Source organism: Salminus brasiliensis, chromosome 2, assembly GCF_030463535.1.
Source record: "Salminus brasiliensis chromosome 2, fSalBra1.hap2, whole genome shotgun sequence".
Lineage (NCBI taxonomy): Eukaryota > Metazoa > Chordata > Actinopteri > Characiformes > Bryconidae > Salminus > Salminus brasiliensis.
Genome location: NC_132879.1, coordinates 9,302,868 through 9,323,095, shown reverse-complemented (window position 1 = coordinate 9,323,095; position 20,228 = coordinate 9,302,868). Strand labels below are relative to the sequence as shown.

At 41.3% G+C, this 20,228-nt stretch overlaps 1 protein-coding gene across 3 annotated transcripts in view; it reads right to left on the bottom strand.

Annotated features, from left to right (window-relative positions):
* Window positions 1–5: 5 nt before the first annotated feature.
* LOC140550341 (CMP-N-acetylneuraminate-beta-galactosamide-alpha-2,3-sialyltransferase 1-like) overlaps window positions 6–20,228 on the bottom strand; it is an 82,414-nt gene continuing 62,191 nt past the window's right edge. For all 3 annotated transcript variants that reach the window (XM_072674287.1, XM_072674288.1, XM_072674289.1), the window contains 4 exons: window positions 8,325–8,507; window positions 7,249–7,294; window positions 7,031–7,150; window positions 6–3,093 (listed from right to left, as the gene is read on the bottom strand). In XM_072674287.1, coding sequence (XP_072530388.1) covers window positions 2,890–3,093; window positions 7,031–7,150; window positions 7,249–7,294; window positions 8,325–8,507 — 553 coding nt within the window. In that variant the 3' untranslated portion in view covers window positions 6–2,889. The remainder of the gene's footprint in view (window positions 3,094–7,030; window positions 7,151–7,248; window positions 7,295–8,324; window positions 8,508–20,228) is intronic.

The following is a 20,228-nucleotide window of genomic DNA, read 5'->3' as shown; positions in this document are numbered from 1 at the left end:
AGAGCTAAAATAGTCATCTTTATTTCACATCACTGACAATATCCACAACATTTTTGGTCAAAATGAACTTGGAAAAGAAACCTCTTCCCACCTCAAACACACCTGATTTACTGAAGGTCCTGCTAATTAGCTGATGAGTTTGATTCTCCCCAATGGAAAACATTTATTAAATATTTAATTGATTTTAAAAAAAGTGAATAAAAACACAGTTTGTATTATTTTCTTTAAGAAACATCATCAGCAACAACAAACATCAACAGAAGTAAAGGCACTTTAGCAGGAGCCTGAAGTCTGCTGGATTTCATACTGAAGTATGCGTCATCACTCGCTTCCTCACTGGAACACTGTCACCCTTTCCTCACTGGGGTTCTCCACCTCTTGTTCATTATCTCTTTCAGCATCTAAGGGTGTGTGTTTGTGTGTTGGGCTATCAGTATATCTACACTGCTGGTCAGAACATTGAGAAACTGTCTGATTTTCAATCATAATTACCTTTCTGCACTAACCAGTTGGAGACAGGTAATGGAATAAGTGGTACTTTTTACAGTCCGGGACAATTCCTTTAGAAACACACAGTGTTTAAAAGCCTGTTCAGTTCAGTGTTCTTCAATTACATGAAATGTGACTCAGTGTTTTGATGCTCTAGAGCGGTCAACCTGGCTCAGAAGTGATATTGGAATGAATCCCTTGTTTGTTTGTTTGTTGAATAAATACATATTTGTTATAGGACAGTAAATACGGACAAAGAATTATAAATATCCATTATCTCTCAAAGCTGTGAACGAATCTAACATTGAATTTTTCAGTGCACAGGATCAATTTTGGCCCAAAAGTGCTTTAAACACCTGAAAAACAGATTTTCTTTACATTTTAAAATTCAATATTTGAAAGACTTTTAGTTATTTCATTATTAATTATTTGATTATTTATTCAGATTTGTATTTTTAAATTGTGTTGAAACTGTGAAATCTGTTGAAATTGTGTGACCAAGAGTGCTTTAAACACCTCAAAGAGTTTCATTAAAAACCTTTTTTCATTTTATATTTCTGTTCTGAGTTGGGATGTAATGGAATACTAGTCAGTGTTCATCAAATGAATGAAATGTGACTCAGTGTTTAGATGCTCTACACTGGGGCTATCAGCTTGACTTGGAAAATAAACTTGAATGTATCCATTAGTTGTTTTGTAAATATCATCCAAAGCTCTGAATGAAGCATTGAATTATTAAACATTAAACTGTTTAACTGTAAATCTCTTTTGCCCCAAAAAGGGCTTTAAACCTAACATGTTTTAATGTTTCAGTCTTTTTATCATTACATTAAAACTCTTTTGGCCTATTTATTTTATTACGTTGCACCAGAAACTGTTTAAAGGTGCTTTAAAAAGGTTTAAAGGTGCTTTAAAAACACCTGAAAGGTCATTTTTTATTCCTGTTTATTTATTATGTTTTTGGCTTAATTTTTTTCCCTCTAAGGGGTTTAGTTTAATTTGACTAGTTTTTCCATTAAATAATAATAATAATAATAATAATAATAATAATAAAAAAAACGTTTTAAGTTATGTTTTTAACATCGGAAAGTTTCTCATTTGTTTGATTACTAACATTTTTATTTTTGCAATGCACTGAAACTCTTTAAGACCATCCGTGCTTTAGAAATGTTAAAAAAAACGGAAAGTGTATGTGTGTATGTGCTGTACTGAAACACATGTGGTCCAAAAGTGCTTTAAATACTGGATACTGGAAGGATCGGCAGCCTCTCCTCTTTCAGCATTCACTGTTATTGGTGTGTGTTCCCACTGCCCGATTCACTAGTGTGTGTGTGTGTGTGTGTGTGTGTGTGTGTGTGTGTGTGTGTGTGTGATGTTCTTAATCAGAAGTTGCTCAGTAGAATGAAAACGGAGACTGAACAATGTAGGAACATGTAGGAGTGAGAAAGCAGATCTGGATCAGCAGACATTCAGTGTCCGATAGACATACACACACACACAAACACACACACACACACACACACACATACGTCAGTAGGGTAGACTCAGTCTATCTTTGTGTGTGATGGAGATCTCTGATCATACTGAACAGATTTAAAATCACACTGAAGACACAGCTTTAACTGAATAATGAAAATAAATCCCTGCTACTAACACACACACATACACACACACACACACAGACACACACACACACACACACAGCTTTATCATGAGGACAGGGAAAAGACACAGACGAGAGTGAGGGTGTTGGGGGGGGTGTTTGTTTTTCGGGCTGGACTGCCGTCATTCGGTCGCCATGTGATACATGGTGTGTGCCAACACACTCACACCCATAATCCCCTGCATATGACTGACCTGCAGTAATACACACACACACACCTGCTAGAGAGAGAGAGAGAGAGAGAGAGAGAGAGAGAGAGAGAGATGAAAGAGAAAAAGATATAGATAGAAATACAGAGACAGTGACAGACAGAGAAGAAGTTCTGTTTTCATGGCTCTGTTCAGACTGCCAGCCCAAATCCAATTTTTGGCATCTAGATTTTATCCAGATAGATTTTTATAGTCTGGACAGCAAAAAACACATGAATTCCAATCTGATTGTAGTGACATTTCAAAGAAATGTGATTATATCCTAATCTGATCCAAACCACATTTGAAGGGGTCTGAAATGTGAATACATCCCATTTGGATCTAAACCACATTTGAAGGTGGTTTGAAATGTCATTACGATCGGATTTGTACAGATGCGTCTCAGTCTGGACACTCTGGCTGATCAAATCGGATTTCATCGGACTTGGCATCACTCGCAATGTATCAGACAACGGCCACGTCAAATCCAGAGTGATAGAAGTGCAGGGATCTGCACTGTGTGTGTGTGTGTGTGTGTGTGTCTTGAAACTATTCGTCCCATTGAAACATCAGGGGTTTGGAGACTCCTTTGAACAGTCTGATTTTGCCTTTGTCGGCGAGCAGCTGTGTGATGTTGTACTCATAATCTCCGTCGTGGACGCCTGTGTGTCTGAAAGCTCTGCCCAGCGAGTTCTCCTCCCAGTAATGATGCCAACTACCGAGCCGGTCTGCTCCAAACCCAAACACATTAACCTACAAAGAGACAAAGAGAGAGAGAGAGAGAGACTTCAGGTTGGAGCAGGAGCGATCCTGAAGCATGAGCTGGATTCAGAATCTCTTATCAACCAAATTCATCTTCATACACAGGGAATTTGTTTGGCGGAGAGCCACAGTGACAGTAAACATCAATCATATTTCATATGAAATGAAAAAATACCCAACATAAATGGGTGATATTGTCAGTCAGGAACCTTTAGAGCCATTAGAGGAGGCCTTATGATTTCTAGGAACCTTAGAAATATTTCTTTAATGTCTAAGAAATCTAATGAACATGATTTTTCAATATATGATGATTTACCCCAGATGCTGTCAAACCACTCAAACAGGAGTTACACTATGCAAACCTTACCCCAGTTTTAGCCCCAGTTCTCTGGCTGAGTCTGTGCTGGTTGGCTCTAGTCTGCAGATTATTCGTCAGTCTCAGTCGACAGAGTTGAGTAGTGTGTAAATGGTGCAGACTATAATTTCTGGCCTCCCAATCACATTTCAGACCAGTTGACTTTTTGGACCACACTCTTAATCCAGTAGGGTATACTGGTCAATGACTCAATCAGAATGAGTCCTATCAATAGCCAAATCCAGTTTGTAGGCAGCCATTAGGCAAGTCTTTCTAATTCCCCCTTAGATAAATGCAGTTCCATTTAAGGTGGAAATTTCATAAATTAAGCCAACATCTGCCTCGTACATTGTACTTAGCCTCTAATATGTACTGTGCCAAAACCCAAAAGGAGAAACTCTCTAAGAGCATGAAGAAGAACCACTCTGTCTAGGAGTGTGAGGAAGAACCACTAGGACACTAAGACTCAAAACAAAGAACCAAGGACCACTGATAGAAACCAAGACTCAAAAGGAGAAATCAACGTCTGTAGACACCATGGTTCCATTCCCTTCCGTACTATGGAAATGAAGCCAAAACTGTCGCCTTTGTTGTCAAATTAGCAACCAGAGTCTGAGCAGTTAAGACTTGAGGTGGAGCCAGACTCGCCAGCTCATTTGATAGACCGCTCCCATCAAAAACAGTATGAACTATGCATTATACTGCAACCAGCCAGCAGAGGCACTAGACCTGTGATTGCCTCATCCAATGTCCATGTTTTCTACAGTCATTAAGCGAAATTCAGTAAAAACACTGATGGTAACCAAGAACCGCTAAGAGAAACCAAGACGTGAAAGGAAAAACTCTCTAAGAACACGAGGAAGAACCCCTGAGATAAATAGGGGCTCAGCACTAAACAGACATGCTAAAGTGGAACGATCTAGGAGACACGGCTGTGACCAATGGTGAAGTCTGTAAAGATCTGGAGGATCTACTGCCTGTGTGGAACACGGTCGAGACGACGTTCAGTAAAAGTTTAAGACAGGATTACAACTTGCAGACACAGGCTCAGAGTTCATCACACAGGTTTAAAATCCCTGTAATTTAATACAACCTCATGTCTCTTCATGCTAACGTGGACACAGTTAATTCAGAAAAGGGGCTGAAGTGTAAAATTAATTTGCGCTACAGAGCAGCTGATCCATAAACTGCTCAATTTCATTTTATCATACAGTGTAAAAAAGCCCAGAGATGCAGGGTGTGTGTTTGCCACCAGGTGGCGATGCTGCACTGTTGGACTACTCAAAAGGGCTCTGCAAAATAAAATATTTCTAAACATTTGTAAAATATAGTTCCAGTCAAACTCACGAAAAGCACTGAGAGCAACCAAGAACCACTGAAAGGAACCAATACTCAACAAGAGAACCTCTCTAAGAGAATGAGGAAGACCTACTGAGAGGAACCAAGACTTAACGAGAGAACCTCTCTAAGAGTATGAGGAAGACCTAATGAGAGGAACCAAGACTCAACGAGAGAACCTCTCTAAGAGTATGAGGACGACCTACTGAGAGAAACCAAGACTCAACAAGAGAACCTCTCTAAGAGTGTGAGGAAGACCTACTGAGAGGAACCAATACTCAACAAGAGAACCTCTCTAAGAGTATGAGGAAGACCTACTGAGAGGAACCAAGACTTAACAAGAGAACCCCTCTAAGAGTATGAGGAAGACCTACTGAGAGAAACCAAGACTCAACAAGAGAACCTCTCTAAGAGTATGAGGAAGATCTACTGAGAGGAACCAAGACTTAACAAGAGAACCTCTCTAAGAGTATGAGGAAGACCTACTGAGAGAAACCAAGACTCAACAAGAGAACCTCTCTAAGAGTATGAGGAAGATCTACTGAGAGGAACCAAGACTCAACAAGAGAACCTCTCTAAGAGTATGAGGACGACCTACTGAGAGGAACCAAGACTCAACAAGAGAACCTCTCTAAGAGTATGAGGAAGACCTACTGAGAGGAACCAATACTCAACAAGAGAACCTCTCTAAGAGTATGAGGAAGACCTACTGAGAGGAACCAAGACTTAACAAGAGAACCTCTCTAAGAGTATGAGGAAGACATACTGAGAGGAACCAATACTCAACAAGAGAACCTCTCTAAGAGTATGAGGAAGACATACTGAGAGGAACCAAGACTCAACAAGAGAACCTCTCTAAGAGTATGAGGAATACCTACTGAGAGGAACCAAGAAGTGCATTTAAAAGGTTTTGGACACATCTATTATTAAAATTTTTTTAATAATTCATTTTTTTAGAACAAAAGTGAAGACATCCATGTGTGAGAGAACACATATTGAAGTTTGCACTAACCAAAGCACTGCATAGAACTGAGCCAGTCTGACATCAAAAACCCCATATCTCCCATGTCATTTCATAGGAGATGGAACAAGCCACACAGTGGAAAGCTTTTCTATTGGTCCACTGATCATGAAATTCTTCATTCTGTTCACTGAAGTTTTCCCCTTTTTCTCCCAATTTGTTACTATGAATTAAACCACTCCTTCGTAGCAACGCTCCCGACACTAAGAAGGTAATGACTTAACACAAGTCACCTCTGATACATGCAGAGTCAGCCATTACCTTTTTACGAACTTGGCAGGCGACAAGCTTGAAGCAAAGCAGCGGGTCCCCAGCTCAGTCTGTGGCCAACATTGTTTTAAGAGTGATGAGGGAAGAGAGCGCCATCTACCCACCCAGAGAGAGCCACAGACAATTTTTTCTGGTCACTAATGGCATGGTGGCATGGCATTAGACCGCTGTGCCACTCGGAGACCAGTCTTCATGAAATTTTGACATAATGTAAAGAACAACTGCCAAATTCACATTCACAGCTGGAATTGGGCAGATTGCTAACAGACTGAATGGCCTTTTTCAGTGTTAGGGTTTGAGCTACGATATAAAAATGTAAAGATATGTTTCTTCATTGCCCTAAGTGTGACACATGTGTCCTCCCGAAACCCGAAGCCCGCCGTTGCCTCTTTTCGACCCTTTGACAAGCGCTGGTTCCCCAGACGTCTGTGCTGGCCAACATCGCTTAAGAGTGATGAGGGGAAAGAGAGCCATCTATCCACCAGGAGAGACATAAGCCTGGGCCACATTAGACCGCTGAGCCACTCGGAGCCCCCCTTCAGACACCCCTTCTAATTCAGCTGCCTTAAGGTGCTCACACAGTTTGAATAATCTCCATAGAAAAGCACTCGCTAATACAACAGGACACGCTGAAGAAGCCATATATACCTACACCATAGTAATAGCAATTGTTCTATATGCGTATAGACAAATGACAAATCATAGAATTCTCCACTGATTAAATGGTATTTCAAGTACATGGTTCAATATACAAAACATATAATAATGGCTCTATATTGCACAAAACAGGCTTTCATTAGGAGTCAATCAACACCTTTTCCTAAGCTATATACCCTCTTCTACTTAAGAAGGATCACCATACCCAGTGGCCAAACCTTTGGACATAGAACATGTGTACATGCATTAATTAATACACTAATTCATTAATCATTAATAATTGCTACCTCATCACAGATGTGCAGAGCGAAAACGAGTGAGAGAAAGCCGGTGGAGGGGTATCGGCCATGGCTGTCCAGCCAGGTCTCGTGGACATACTTCAGAAAAGCTGGACTGTAGACCAACACCTGAGGAACACAGCTGGCATCATACAAACAAACCACAACCCAGCAGCGAACATGATGATGAACAGAGAGAATGACAGAGCAAAAAAACACACACTCACCTTGTTCCTGTTCACCTTGATCCGTGGCATGACAGGCATGTATGTACTGAGAGAGAGAGAGAGAGAGAGAGAGAGAGAGAGATAGAGAATGGAAAAAGTGAGTGACGAGAATGAGAGAGAAAGAAGAGAAAGAATGATGAGATAAAAAGAGAGAGAATGAGAAAGATAGGGATAAAGGAAAAGAGAGAGAGAGAGAGAGAGAGAGAGAGAGAGAGAGAGAGTAAGAGAAAAGAAATAAAAGACAAGATAGAGAGAAGAGAGAAAGAGAAAGAGAAACATGGGAATTAGAAGAAGAGAAAGAATAAAAGATGAGAGAGAGAATAAGAAAAACGTGAGAGAGAAAGAGATGGGAAAGTGAGTGACAGAAGAATGTGTGAGAGATGAAAAAGAGAGAGAGAGAGACAGAGTAAGAGATGTTATATTTTTGCATGACATACATACAATAGATAGTAGAAAGAGGTTAAATCATCTTATTATACAGTGATACTAAAATAAAATACTTGTGGTGGCTCAGCGGTTAGAGTCCTAGAGCAAGGCCCTCTCTGCTCCCCGGGCGCTGGAGTTGGCTGCCCACCGCTCTGGGTGTGTGTGTACTCACTAGTTCACTAGTGTGTGTGTGTGTTCACTACCACAGATGGATTAAATGCGGAGGACACATTTCACTGTACAGTGTACAGTGACAAATATGTGCACCTTTACCTTTTAATATAAATGAAAACATGGTTATAATGTTTTGGCTCAATGCCAGGGGTCACCAATCTTATCCACAAAGGACTGGCGTGGATGGAGGTTTCATTCCAATAAAGCAGGGGCTCACCAGGCACTGATAAAGTACATGAGGTGAGCTCCTGCTTGGCTGGACTATAACCCTGCAGCCACCCCGGCCCTTTGTGGGTAGGACTGGTGACCACTGCTCATTTATTGATGATTTATTGATATGATCCATGTCATTGGTTAATGTTTCAATGTTTCCAGAAATAATTAATCACAATAAAGATAAGTGTTGTGATAAGATTGTGTTGCCGAACCTGAGCACACACACAAATAGACTCAGTCCAGCCCCCTGCAGTACTCACTATGTGACTGTGCCTGTGGTCAGCGCGCTGATAATCCACTCCAGGTCCAGTGTTTTAAAGGGCACCAGCAGCAGATTGGTGGAGTTACTGTTCAGGTCAATGGCGCTTTCAGGATACATCACGTGATGGGTGGTCTTGTAGCCCACATCCTCCTCAAAGCCCTCGGTCGGAGCCTGGTTTATCCTGTATGGAAACACATGGAAATACAATCTCTTAATTATTTCACAAGATAATTTTTTGTCCATATCTTATTTATTAATGCTTACTTTCTAAACAATTCACTCAGCGTAATCACTCTGGTAACTGGGAACTGCTCCTTTTTTAACAGTCCAAATGTGAATAAAATGAAAATGACGTGCAATCAACGCTATTCAGATTGGAGCTGTTAGATGTTTATCCTAAGTTTTGGAAAAAAGCCCACACCTGCCTGTTTTCACAACTTTATGCCAAGCAGTGCACCTGTACCTCTGTTTTCTTTTGAGTGTGTGACCTTAAATAAGGAACAGGCCGTCCTGAACTACGAAGCACTAAGCACAAATCTGAAGCAATCTATCAAAGTCAGCAAAACATGTAGTTTTTTATATTTTGTCACTTTTTTCTCATAATTTGGTACTCACAATTAGCCCACCTGTCCATAGTTCCCCCTAGCACTAGCAGTGCTCCAGACACTAGGAGGGTAAGGACTTAACACGTCTCCTCCGACACACAAAGCCAGCCAACGGCTCTTTTCCAACAGCTGTTTCCAAATGCAGCATTGCCAGGCAGCCGACATGCTCAGAGAAAAGCGCCGGGTCTCCAGCTCCAGCTAACAGACGGCTGTGCCGGCCAACATCGATTTAAAAGTGATGAGGGGAGAGAGCACCAGCTAGCCACTTGTAGAGAGCACAGCCAATTGTGCTCTCTCAGGCTCTGGCTGCTGATGGCAAAGCAGCATGGCTCGGGATTCGACCGTTACTCCCAAAACTAAGAATTAACTCCTGGAGGCTTTACAGTTTCGCTAGCACAGGTATTCTAATGTTTGATTAACAGCTTGGAGGTTGGTCTTATTTTGAAACACAGTTTTGTTCAGTTATGGCTGCTATCCATTATGTATTTAACTAATAAATAATTAATATCATTTATGTCTTTGAATGAAAAAGGTGCTACACAAAGAAACATGCCTTGCTTATTTAATCTTTAATAGATTTGCTGATGAAGTTGGATGTGTGCAATGTGTTATCGATCCAACGTCTTTTACAAGCTTTAAATAACCCATTTAATCAACAAGGTTTTCTTTAGTTTTTTGATTGGGATTTTATATTTATTTAAACTGAAAGCCTAGCTCTAACCGTCATGACTTGGCACTGATCCTGTTTATACCTGGTGCTCCCCTGTTCTCTCACAAGTTAACAAATGAACAATGCAACCTTGTCTGATTTCAGGAAAAGTACATCTGGGTGGGATGGGTGGAACATCAGGTTATAAATCACAGCCATTACTCAATGTTGTCATTAGTGTCCTGTGACGCCCGACGACAAAGCTGGAATGCAATTGAGATTCACTCAAGATGATCTAATAATCTCCAAACTATGATAGATTACAGTGATTACATGGTGAGGTGGACACATCATCAGTCCATGAAACTTCAGATCAAATTAGAAGCACATTTCTGTTAGGACAACGTCTACATTCACTTTATATTAATAACCTGCACTGAAGTTACGTAACAGCTGAGCTTGTGGAAAAACACCTGCCTCTCTGTTCTACATTTGCTAAGCAATGGCAGTCTACCTCTACACACTCGTCTACATTTCCCTTTGAGCGTTAGGCCTTGAGATGGATGAGTTTTACAATTGAATTTAAACAAAAATTAATTCAACGTTTATTGACTTAATAGGCAGTATTGCCGCCTCTAGGTAGCCTAATGCATGGGTCTCTTAAGAATCAACTCCTGGAGCCTATTTTTTACAAGGTTTGCATTACATGTACAGCAACCGTGGGCAAATCGGCATTCGCTCAGCGCTGGCTCAGTAGCTATATATGAATTGCTAAAGACGACTTCCAAGACGTCTAATCACGTCTATACCCATTTTTTCTTCTGTAAGTTTTCAATGCAAATCAGCACACAAACAACTGGTATCACTTCTGGACATCCCTTTTGGAACCAAAAATGTGTCTCGCGCATGGCACTGCATCAGTTCCTGTTTGTGTTTTCTTGAAAAAACATGTTTTTTGGAGAGCAGACAGACTCACCATGGGTTCCTCCAGGTGAAAGATTTTGTTATTTGCGACCCCACATTGCTGATCAGTCGTGTAGTGTGCAAACCACAACCGCTAAAAGATTCACGATTACAAGACGACAAGTTGTGTCGATCTGACAGCTCTGAAAGTCCCAAAAATATGATACAAAGGTGTTCTTTGAGCAATGCCATAAAAGATCCACATTAGGTTCCATAAAGAACCATGTTTTAATAGAGATGCACTGTGTGTGACTAAGCTTTTCACATGAAAGGTGTATTAAAAACTTGAAAACTGTATTGATTAATTTTAATTAATTTCGGCATACGGAAGTGATGAACCTGAACCTCAAATACTGTTGTCCATTATTGAGGGAAAATCCAGCAGAACCACACAGAGCTGTAAAATGGGCCAATTCCAAAACTCGTGATATTTAAGTCTATCAACATCTACAGCTGCAATTGCAGTAAAACACAATGGCCACTGGTGGAGAATATGGTGTTGTTCGACAGTTATACTAGAGAGCTGCACATCACCTTTAGACTAATTATGAGAATACATTAGTTATGGGAATGCTAGGTATGATAATACATTTTGCTATGGAAACCAGGCCTCATGACCATGGCTTTTCCTGTGCCAGTGTCTGTGGAAGGAGAGCTCAAAAGCGGCAGTAAAAGCATTGGAAGTGGGTAGTTTAAGCATGCTAGGCTAAAAGCTACCTCTAGCCGACTGTCTAGCTAACCGCACACCATAGGACAAGATAGCAGCACCACATCTGGTAATACTACTGTATTGTTTACAAAAAAAAAGTTCTTATTACAGTGCTATAAACAAAAAATGCTATGGTATGAGCCGCTGCGGTGCCATATCAGCCAATCAGAGCAGAGCTCACCATGTTATTCACAAGCTCACCATAAAAGGTCCAGCAGCGTTTCATTTAAACTGCATATGAATGCTTTTTAATGTGATGTGAGTCTGGCGGCTGTTCTTTGCATTGTGTTTGATATTTCATGATAAATGGACTAATAGAAATATAAAATAAAATCTTTTTACACTGACTTCTAATGAACTTCAATGAGAAGCTTTTTTCCTTCTCCTGTAAAATTGCCTTTTAGGACATGCAAGGTTTTTGCATGACAGTGACGGTACATATACACTATAGAGATAAAGGTGTTTGTTCCTTCTGAAATCAAGAGTATTAAAACAGTTTATCCTGCTTTTGTTGGAGTAACTGTCTCTACTGTCCAGGGGCAGCTTTCTACTAGATTGTGGAGCATTGCTGTGAGAATTCGATGGTATTCAGCAAGAAGAACGTTGGCAACATCATTTCAGAGGACTCAGTTCCACTGCTCCATAGCTCAATGCTGGTGGTGGGAGGGGGGCTTTATACCCCTCTAGCCCATGCCTGGCATTAGGAGGCATGGTGCCAATAGGTTCATGTTTATCTGACTCCAGAGAGTCCTATTCTATTGGCAGTATCTCTCAACAGGTGCTAGACTAAGCTGTATGTGTGTATTTGCATATTTGTGTCAGCAATGGGTGCAACTTAAAGTATCTGTATGTATTTGTTACATTTATTATAATATATATTTACCTACATTATACAGTGAGGAAAATAAGTATTTGAACACCCTGCGACTTTGCAAGTTCTCCCACTTAGAAATCATGGAGGGGTCTGAAATTTTCATCTTAGGTGCATGTCCACTGTGAGAGACATAATCTAAAAAAAAAAAATCCGGAAATCACAATGTATGATTTTTTAATAATTTATTTGTGTGTTACTGCTGCAAATAAGTATTTGAACACCTGCCAATAGGCAAAAATTCTGGCCCTCAAAGACCTGTTAGTCCGCCTCTAAAAAGTCCACCTCCACTCCACTTATTATTCTAAATTAGAAGCACCTGTTTGAGGTCGTTAGCTACATACAGACACCTGTCCACCCCACACAATCAGTAAGACTCCAACTACTAACATGGCTAAGACCAAAGAGCTGTCCAAAGACACCAGAGACAAAATTGTAGAGGCTGGAAAGGGCTACGGGGCAATTGCCAAGCAGCTTGCTGAAAAAAGATCAACTGTTGGAGCGATTATTAGAAAATGGAAGAAGCTAAACATGACTGTCAATCTCCCTCGGACTGGGGCTCCATGCAAGATCTCACCTCATGGCGTATCATTGATCCTAAGAAAGGTGAGGAATCAGCCCAGAACTACACGGGAGGAGCTGGTCAATAACCTGAAGAGAGCTGGCACCACTGTTTCCAAGGTTACTGTGGGTAATACACTAAGACGTCATAGTTTAAAGTCATGCATGGCACGAAAGGTTCCCCTGTTGAAATCAGCACACGTCCAGGCCCGTCTTAAGTTTGCCCATGACCATTTGGATGATCCAGAGGAGTCATGGGACAAAGTTCTGTGGTCAGATGAGACCAAAATAGAACTTTTTGGTCTTAATTCCACTCGCCGTGTTTGGAGGACGAAGAATGATGAGTACCATCCCAAAAACACCATCCCTACTGTGAAGCATGGGGGTGGAAGCATCATGCTTTGGGGGTGTTTTTCTGCACATGGGACAGGACAACTGCACTGTATTAAGGAGAGGATGACCGGGGCCATGTATTGCACGATTTTGGGGAACAACATCCTTCCCTCACTTAGAGCACTGAAGATGGGTCGTGGCTGGGTCTTTCAACATGACAATGACCCAAAGCACACAGCCAGGATAACCATGGAGTGGCTCCGTAAGAAGCATATCAAGGTTCTGGAGCGGCCAAGCCAGTCTCCAGACCTAAACCCTATAGAAAATCTTTGGAGGGAGCTCAAACTCCGTGTTTCTCAGCGACAGCACAGAAACCTGGCTGATCTGGAGAAGATCTGTGTGGAGGAATGGGCCAAAATCCCTGCTGCAGTGTGTGCAAAACTGGTAAAAAACTACAGGAAACATACATTGTGATTTACGGATTTTTTTTTAGATTATGTCTCTCACAGTGGACATGCACCTAAGATGAAAATTTCAGACCCCTGCATGATTTCTAAGTGGGAGAACTTGCAAAGTCGCAGGGTGTTCAAATACTTATTTTCCTCAATGTATGTCCAAATGTTTGCAGACATCCCTACTTATATGAACATGTTGCTATAACAAAGTGTATCACCAAGAAGTCTGGGAGGAAGGACTATGCTGGAGCTGCTGTCTTTGCAGGAATTCTCCACCACAGTCATTATCACTGCCTGTATCATCTCTGTCCTGTACTGCGATTTAAAGTGTGGGGCAGTTTCTTGGAGATTTGAAGTGTGACAGATCTCTTGTGATGGCATGGCCGTTCCATTACACTGTGATCACTGTGCTCTTTACGTCTGTGCCTGTGTAAGGATTTGGATCGAAAGGTATCAGATGTTTCTCTTATCTTCCTCTGGCGGAGAAGCAAAACATTGCCCGTCCTTATCTCTGAGGGAGATGCATTTCGCCCTGTGTTCACATATGTTTTCATCCTCTTTGGAAAGTCACTTAGCTGGCTCAGATAGAGTCCTGCTTAGCCTGAAAGGCTTCAGATTCACAAAGTACACTCACTCTGGAGGCTGGCATGTGAGGGCTCCAAGCCAAGATGTAGAGACATTGCCAGCCCAAGATAACATCCGAGCCGTGATGTACACTCACTCTGGCAGACCTGGTAGAACACCCATGGCATGATGTAGAGTCACTTGGGCGGCTGGGAGATTCAGAGCCATACGGAAAAGTCCCTTTCAGCCAACAGGGAAATGGACAATATACAGCGGCAGCAATTTTGAGCCACTTACCCCTGACACTAATAATCAGAAATCACAGTATGGGGTCACACTAAAGTCCAAAAGTTTGTGGACAGCTCTTCTAATGAATGTATACAGCTACTTTAGGTTGCACCCACACACAACTTATCTAGCCTGTTGAGATGTACTGCTAATAGAATAAACATCTACCTATTGGCACCATAACTATATGGGGGCCCCAGCACTGAGTTCTGGAGCAGTGGAACAGTGTTCTCTGAAATGATGACGCTCCATCTAATGCTTTTGGCATGATGAGGTGGGATGGTGATCATCCAGCATCCTGACCTCACTAACACTGACATTTTTGCTAAATGCAATCAAATTCACACACCAATGTTCCAAAATCTAGCAGAGCACTTTCTTCTCTGGACAGTAAAGACAGTTACTCCAGCAAAATCAGGATAAACTCATTTTGAATAACTTTTGATTTCAGAAGAAACAACAAATGAGCAAGTGTCCTAATACTTTTGGCCTTATAATGTAAGTACATATGGTTGCAGTACCTTCACTATGACTTGTTTCTGTCCTCTGTGAATCAGACTGACTCCGTCAAGTGTGGAAAGCTCTTTTCTGACAGTGTAGAATCCTTTCAGAGTCGTCTGGTCTGCTTTAGACATGGTGGGGTCAGGCAGTTTATGTCTTTTCCCAGAGTGAATTATTGAGGATAAGTGCTGCTAGCAGATGATTTTTCGTGGTCCCTGATTTGACTTCTCTTCAGATGTCCTTGTGTTTGAAACTGCATGTATCACCGAGCATTTGACATGGTGGCAGTGTGTCAATGTCATCTGCGTTATTGTTGACGAGAGTCTTTGTAGATTTTGAGACATGTCGCCTGCTGGATTTCTGGATTTTCTGCTCTACATTTATCCAGAGCTACTTACATTTAAATCATAGTCCACTGGGAGGAGAATGTAGAGTTTAGAGTCTTACCTCAGGACTCCTAATGGTGTAGCGTGATGGGCTTGCCTAATCTGCTATGGAGGATGGCAATGTTGTTACCCACTTTGCTACACCAACCACTGAATAGGTGACGTTGAATTTATAGGGCTGGAACCTGAGAGCCCATTTTGTACTGTTTTCAGTGTAGGCTTGGAAGGTTTTGGTTTCCTGTGTTATTTTGCCATAGGATGAATTAGCCTGATGCGGGACATTTCTGCATTTGCATTGCGTCCTGTTTGAAGGTTGCTCCATCTTAATGTAAGCCTGGACATTTGAGACATTTGAGTGAATTTAATCACAGGCCATCACAGCTTGAGTTAACCCATAGTTTTACTGCCTGATACTTTTGAGGAAGACCTACAGTAAATAAAGCTAAGGTGTACCGCATTAGGCGGTGTCCCACATTAGAGCGATTCACCCTACATCATGATGCATGATGTTATCTGCCAACTTTCTGTTTGCGTTTGGTGTTTCTGGAACCTTATTAAGTCTGGTGCTTGTAACTTCCCTGTTTCAACAGTACTGGAGCTGTCTCTAAGTGCTTCTCAAACATGATGATGTACAATGTACAGACTACATTTTATTTCTCTGTCTACATCTGACAAACTGGCTATTGTAGTCCTGGAACAAGATTAATTACTCCTAATTGTTTGAGGTTGTCTTACTTAAAGAGGTTCTTATTCCTCTGGCAGATAATTTTGGTTTATTTTAGAAATAGATAATTTAGCTCTTATCAAGAAATACAGCTTAAAACAAAGCAAAATTATCTGCCTGTAGAATTAAATGCTTTTATTAGATGAGAAAATGAGAAATATCAGATACTTAGACTAGATTTAGGAGGATTCTCTAGTTAAGATATCATTTTTTTCTTTTGTCGCAGTGAAAATATAGAATTTGTATTGAATGTTGTGGTTGGAGCAGAAGTTCTTAGCTGGTTGTTTACTGCTTTGTTACAGTCATTTTCACCAGCTCTGTCAGGGAGTGTTCCAAAGATGTCCTTTTCAGAAAAGTACAAAAGCATTGCTCTCTTTATACTTTGGTCCGTCATGCCAGTTGCCAACAATCTTGAATCTGAGAAACCTTGTAATTTCTGCAGCCACAGTCGTGTCAATCATCAACACAATGCCAGTTTTTTTTTGCCAGGGTAAGGCAGCTAGACAAGAAGCTAGAGCTAAAATGTTGTTTACTTAGCGTTGTGGCATGCAATAGTGGGGGTGAGTAAATGAACAGGCAGCAGAACAGGCTTCCTTGAGTTGTTGTATTTTATTTCTTATACATGGACAAAGTTCACTCACATATGACACTGTGTTCAGGGAATGTTTACTGACTAAATAGGCAGCACAAAGACGTTTGTGTAGGTGGACAAAATTTAGGTTTTCTAGAAAGCCTGAAACACTGCTGAGTCACTATATATGACTAAGCTATTCAGTGAGCGACAGAACAACATTATAATCCTCAAAAAAGTATCCTGCCTTCCAATGAACATGACATCCAGAACCACCATTCCAGAAAAAAGCAAAAATTCCAATTTAAATTCATAATTCTAACCTCAATTTATTTCCTTATTCTCAACTTTTGTGTTGTTTAACTCCATCAAATCACCAAATTCCTCTAATTTGTTTGTTTGACTCATTGACTGATTATTTAATAGAAAAATAACAAATAAATATTACACTTTTATTTAGTTTCAATTATTATTATTTATTTCATTTATTACATATTATTGTAATAATTGTAATAACTGGGGGTCGCAAGTTCAAATCCCATGCCATGCCGCTCTGCCATCTCCAGGTGGGTAGATGGCGCTTTCTCCCCTCATCAGTATTAAGTGATGTTGGCCGTCACAGGTGTCTGTTAGCTGGTGTGATGGAGCTGGTGATCTAATGCTTTCCTCCAAGTGTGTCAGCTGCTCAGTGATGGCAACAGTTCAAAAAGAGGCAGTGGTTGGCTTTGCATGCATCGGGGGAGACGTCTTTACCTTTTACTTCGCTACATGGAAGTGAGAAACCGTGAACCCTAAAACATTGTTGTTCCTCCTTCAAAACTAAACCCAGCAGAACCAAAACAGCTGTAAAACAGGCCAATTTCAAACCCCCAAAACTGTTACATCACAGTTTTGACTTGTTAGATTTACAACCCCAAAATATTCTTACACCCTGCCAACTAGCGTAAGCTTTACCACAGTTTAACGTGATGCCGTCTTACACAGAATATGGTGTTGTTTATACTTGAGAGCAGCTCATCACCACCAGACTCTGCCAGTTCTGGAAATATGGGCTGCTGTGAGGACCAGGCCTCGTAACGGCAGCTATCCCTGCTCCAGTGTTGGCTGACGGGGAGCTCAGACTTTGCATTTGATTATTCAAAATTCAGTGAAGCAAACATGGATCTGAGTTAGGCTAAAAGCTAACGATATCTAAGTGGCTTTTATCCTCCCTTCCTCATCCGCTCCCTCGAAAACAAACTGGATTACCTCAGCTGAACCAAAAGTGGAGTAAGCACACTTCAGAAGGGAAAGTACTGGCTTATCATTTTTTCTCTATAAGACTTTGTGTGTCTGGTTTTGTGAACCTTTGTTACCGTTTTTCCTCACAGCAGGTAGACAAAGAAATAGAGGTACTGTTCTCTGTTTGATTGTCTTGCACAACCTGAACTCTGAAGCTCTCCATATTAACTCTTTCCTCTAAGCTGGACTGAATGCAGTTACTTTGGCTTTATTATTTGTCCTCCAGCAAGTTAGCGGTCAGAGCAGCTGATTTTCACACCATGTAAATGAGTCTATTTTTGTAGGAGAGACAGAGGGGAGTTGGCAGTTGAGTTGTATCAGTGTGTAAATGGAGCATTGTTGTGTGGGTCAGTTCAGCTATATGGTCTATTCGGACTAATGTCAGATACAGGACACGTTAAAAAGACAAAGCGGACCACAAAACCCAACAATCTGACGTGGACAGTAAATATGATTTGGGTCACTTTTAGCTGCTATGTGAATTGTATCTCCAAAGTGGCAACTTTACAGGAGAAGGACAAAAATCTCAACTTTCAATAGAAGTCAATGTAAAATGATTTTTTGGGGCATTTCTATTTTATTTGGTCTATTCATCAAACAATTTAACACAGTGTAAAGAACAACTCGCTCAGTCATGTGTCGGTTGAAAAAATGGAACCAAACTATTCGCTAACCTTAAAAAAAGCCGGTTTAACATGTTTTGGAAAAACCTTAAATGTTTCTGAATCATTTGACAAGGCCTGCAAGAATGCATTAGTGCTTCAACTGCCAGATTGTACTGATAAAATTGCCCGTCTGACAGTTGTTGTTGTTGTAGCTGTGAATGAGGATACTGTTTATTAGTGATAACGTGAGTAACTCTTCTACAATCAGGAGAACATTAGTTTTCACACCCACAACCACATCCATGCTGGTTGATGTATTCAGGTAAACTGCAAGGATGGTGCCTCATCTGCAGCTAAGGTACAGGTTCTATCTACACTCTTAAGAAAAGGGTTCTTCAAGGGTTCTTTAGAAAATGCAATAGCTTAAAGAACTATTTGGATGCTTCACAGCAGAAGCATGAAGCCTTGAAGATAGTGAAAGCCTTGCCTGGACAGTAGTGATAGTTACTTAGACAAAAGCAGGATAAATGTTTTAATACCCTTGATTTTAGAAGAAACAATGAATGAGCAGGTGTCCCAGTGGGGGAGTGTCTGTACATTATCTACGGTTTCTACCTACACCCTTTTAAGAGTTTTAAGGCTCTCTTGTAAAAATACAATGGCTCAAAGAACCATTTGGATGTGTTGTCTGGAGTTTTTCACAATTTGTAGACCTTTGGCAGTACTCTATAGAATCATTTTCCCCAGCTAACCATGTGGGGTCTGTATGGTTATCCCAACTGGGACCCAGAAATTTTTGTCCACATATGGACACCCTCCATATCAAATCTAAGTGTAGAAAGGTGTAGAACGTCCTGAGATGCAGAGATTCATATCTAACCTTCTCAGCCATCTGAGGTAGCAAATGCACTGTTGTGCCATCTACTGCACCCGTGTGGTGTGTTCTGTTCATGTAAGTTCCTCTGTGATGTGAACATTGATGGAGATAGGGGTGTGCACTCTCGCCTGCTTCCTGAAGTCCCACTCGAAGTCTTGCTGATGCTTAGGTAGGGGTTATTTTCCTGGCACCAGTGTGTCAGAAAGCTAACCTCCTCTCTGTAGGGTGCCTTGTAGTCAGTAGGGGCCTTGGGGATCAGGCCCCTGATTGTGTCATAAGGTAATTTAATGATGACACCTGAGCTGTGTCTGGCTGTGCAGTTGTAGGTGTACAGGGAGTATAGGGAGAGGACTAAGCGCACAGCCCTGGGGGGCTCTGGAGTTGAGGGTCGGTGAGGTAGATGTGATGCTGCCCATCCTTACCACCTATCGTCTGCCCATCAGACTGTGCTGTTCAGACCCATATCCTGGAGCATGCGTAATGTGGAAGAGCAAAACTTGTATTTCTCGCTGTGTGGTAGCTCCCATTTCAATCTGTGATTGTGCTTAACCCCTGCCACAAGCTTCTGCCGTTGGTGGAGTTGAACTGTGCTTTTGTGTACTAATTTTTGCCCCCACCATATATTCCCGGATCTGAAAGCAGCGCTGCTTGCAGCTGAGTGATGGCAGCTGAGCAATGGCTTCTGATTGGGGTAAAGACAAACTGTCTTTGTGGGCACAACGACTGACAAATCTGGTGACTGGATCTGAGTAATCACCAATGTTGTTTGACGAATCATGAGTCCACATCATCAAAACAGTCCTGGAGCATAGACTGATTGGTCCAACCAGCGATGAACCGCCCTAATGATGGGCGACTCCAGTTTGAGCTTCTGCCTATAGGTGGGCAGGAGCAGGATGGAGGAGTGATTCGATTTGCTGAATGGAGATCAGAGAGGGCTTTGAACTCCTCCCGGAGTA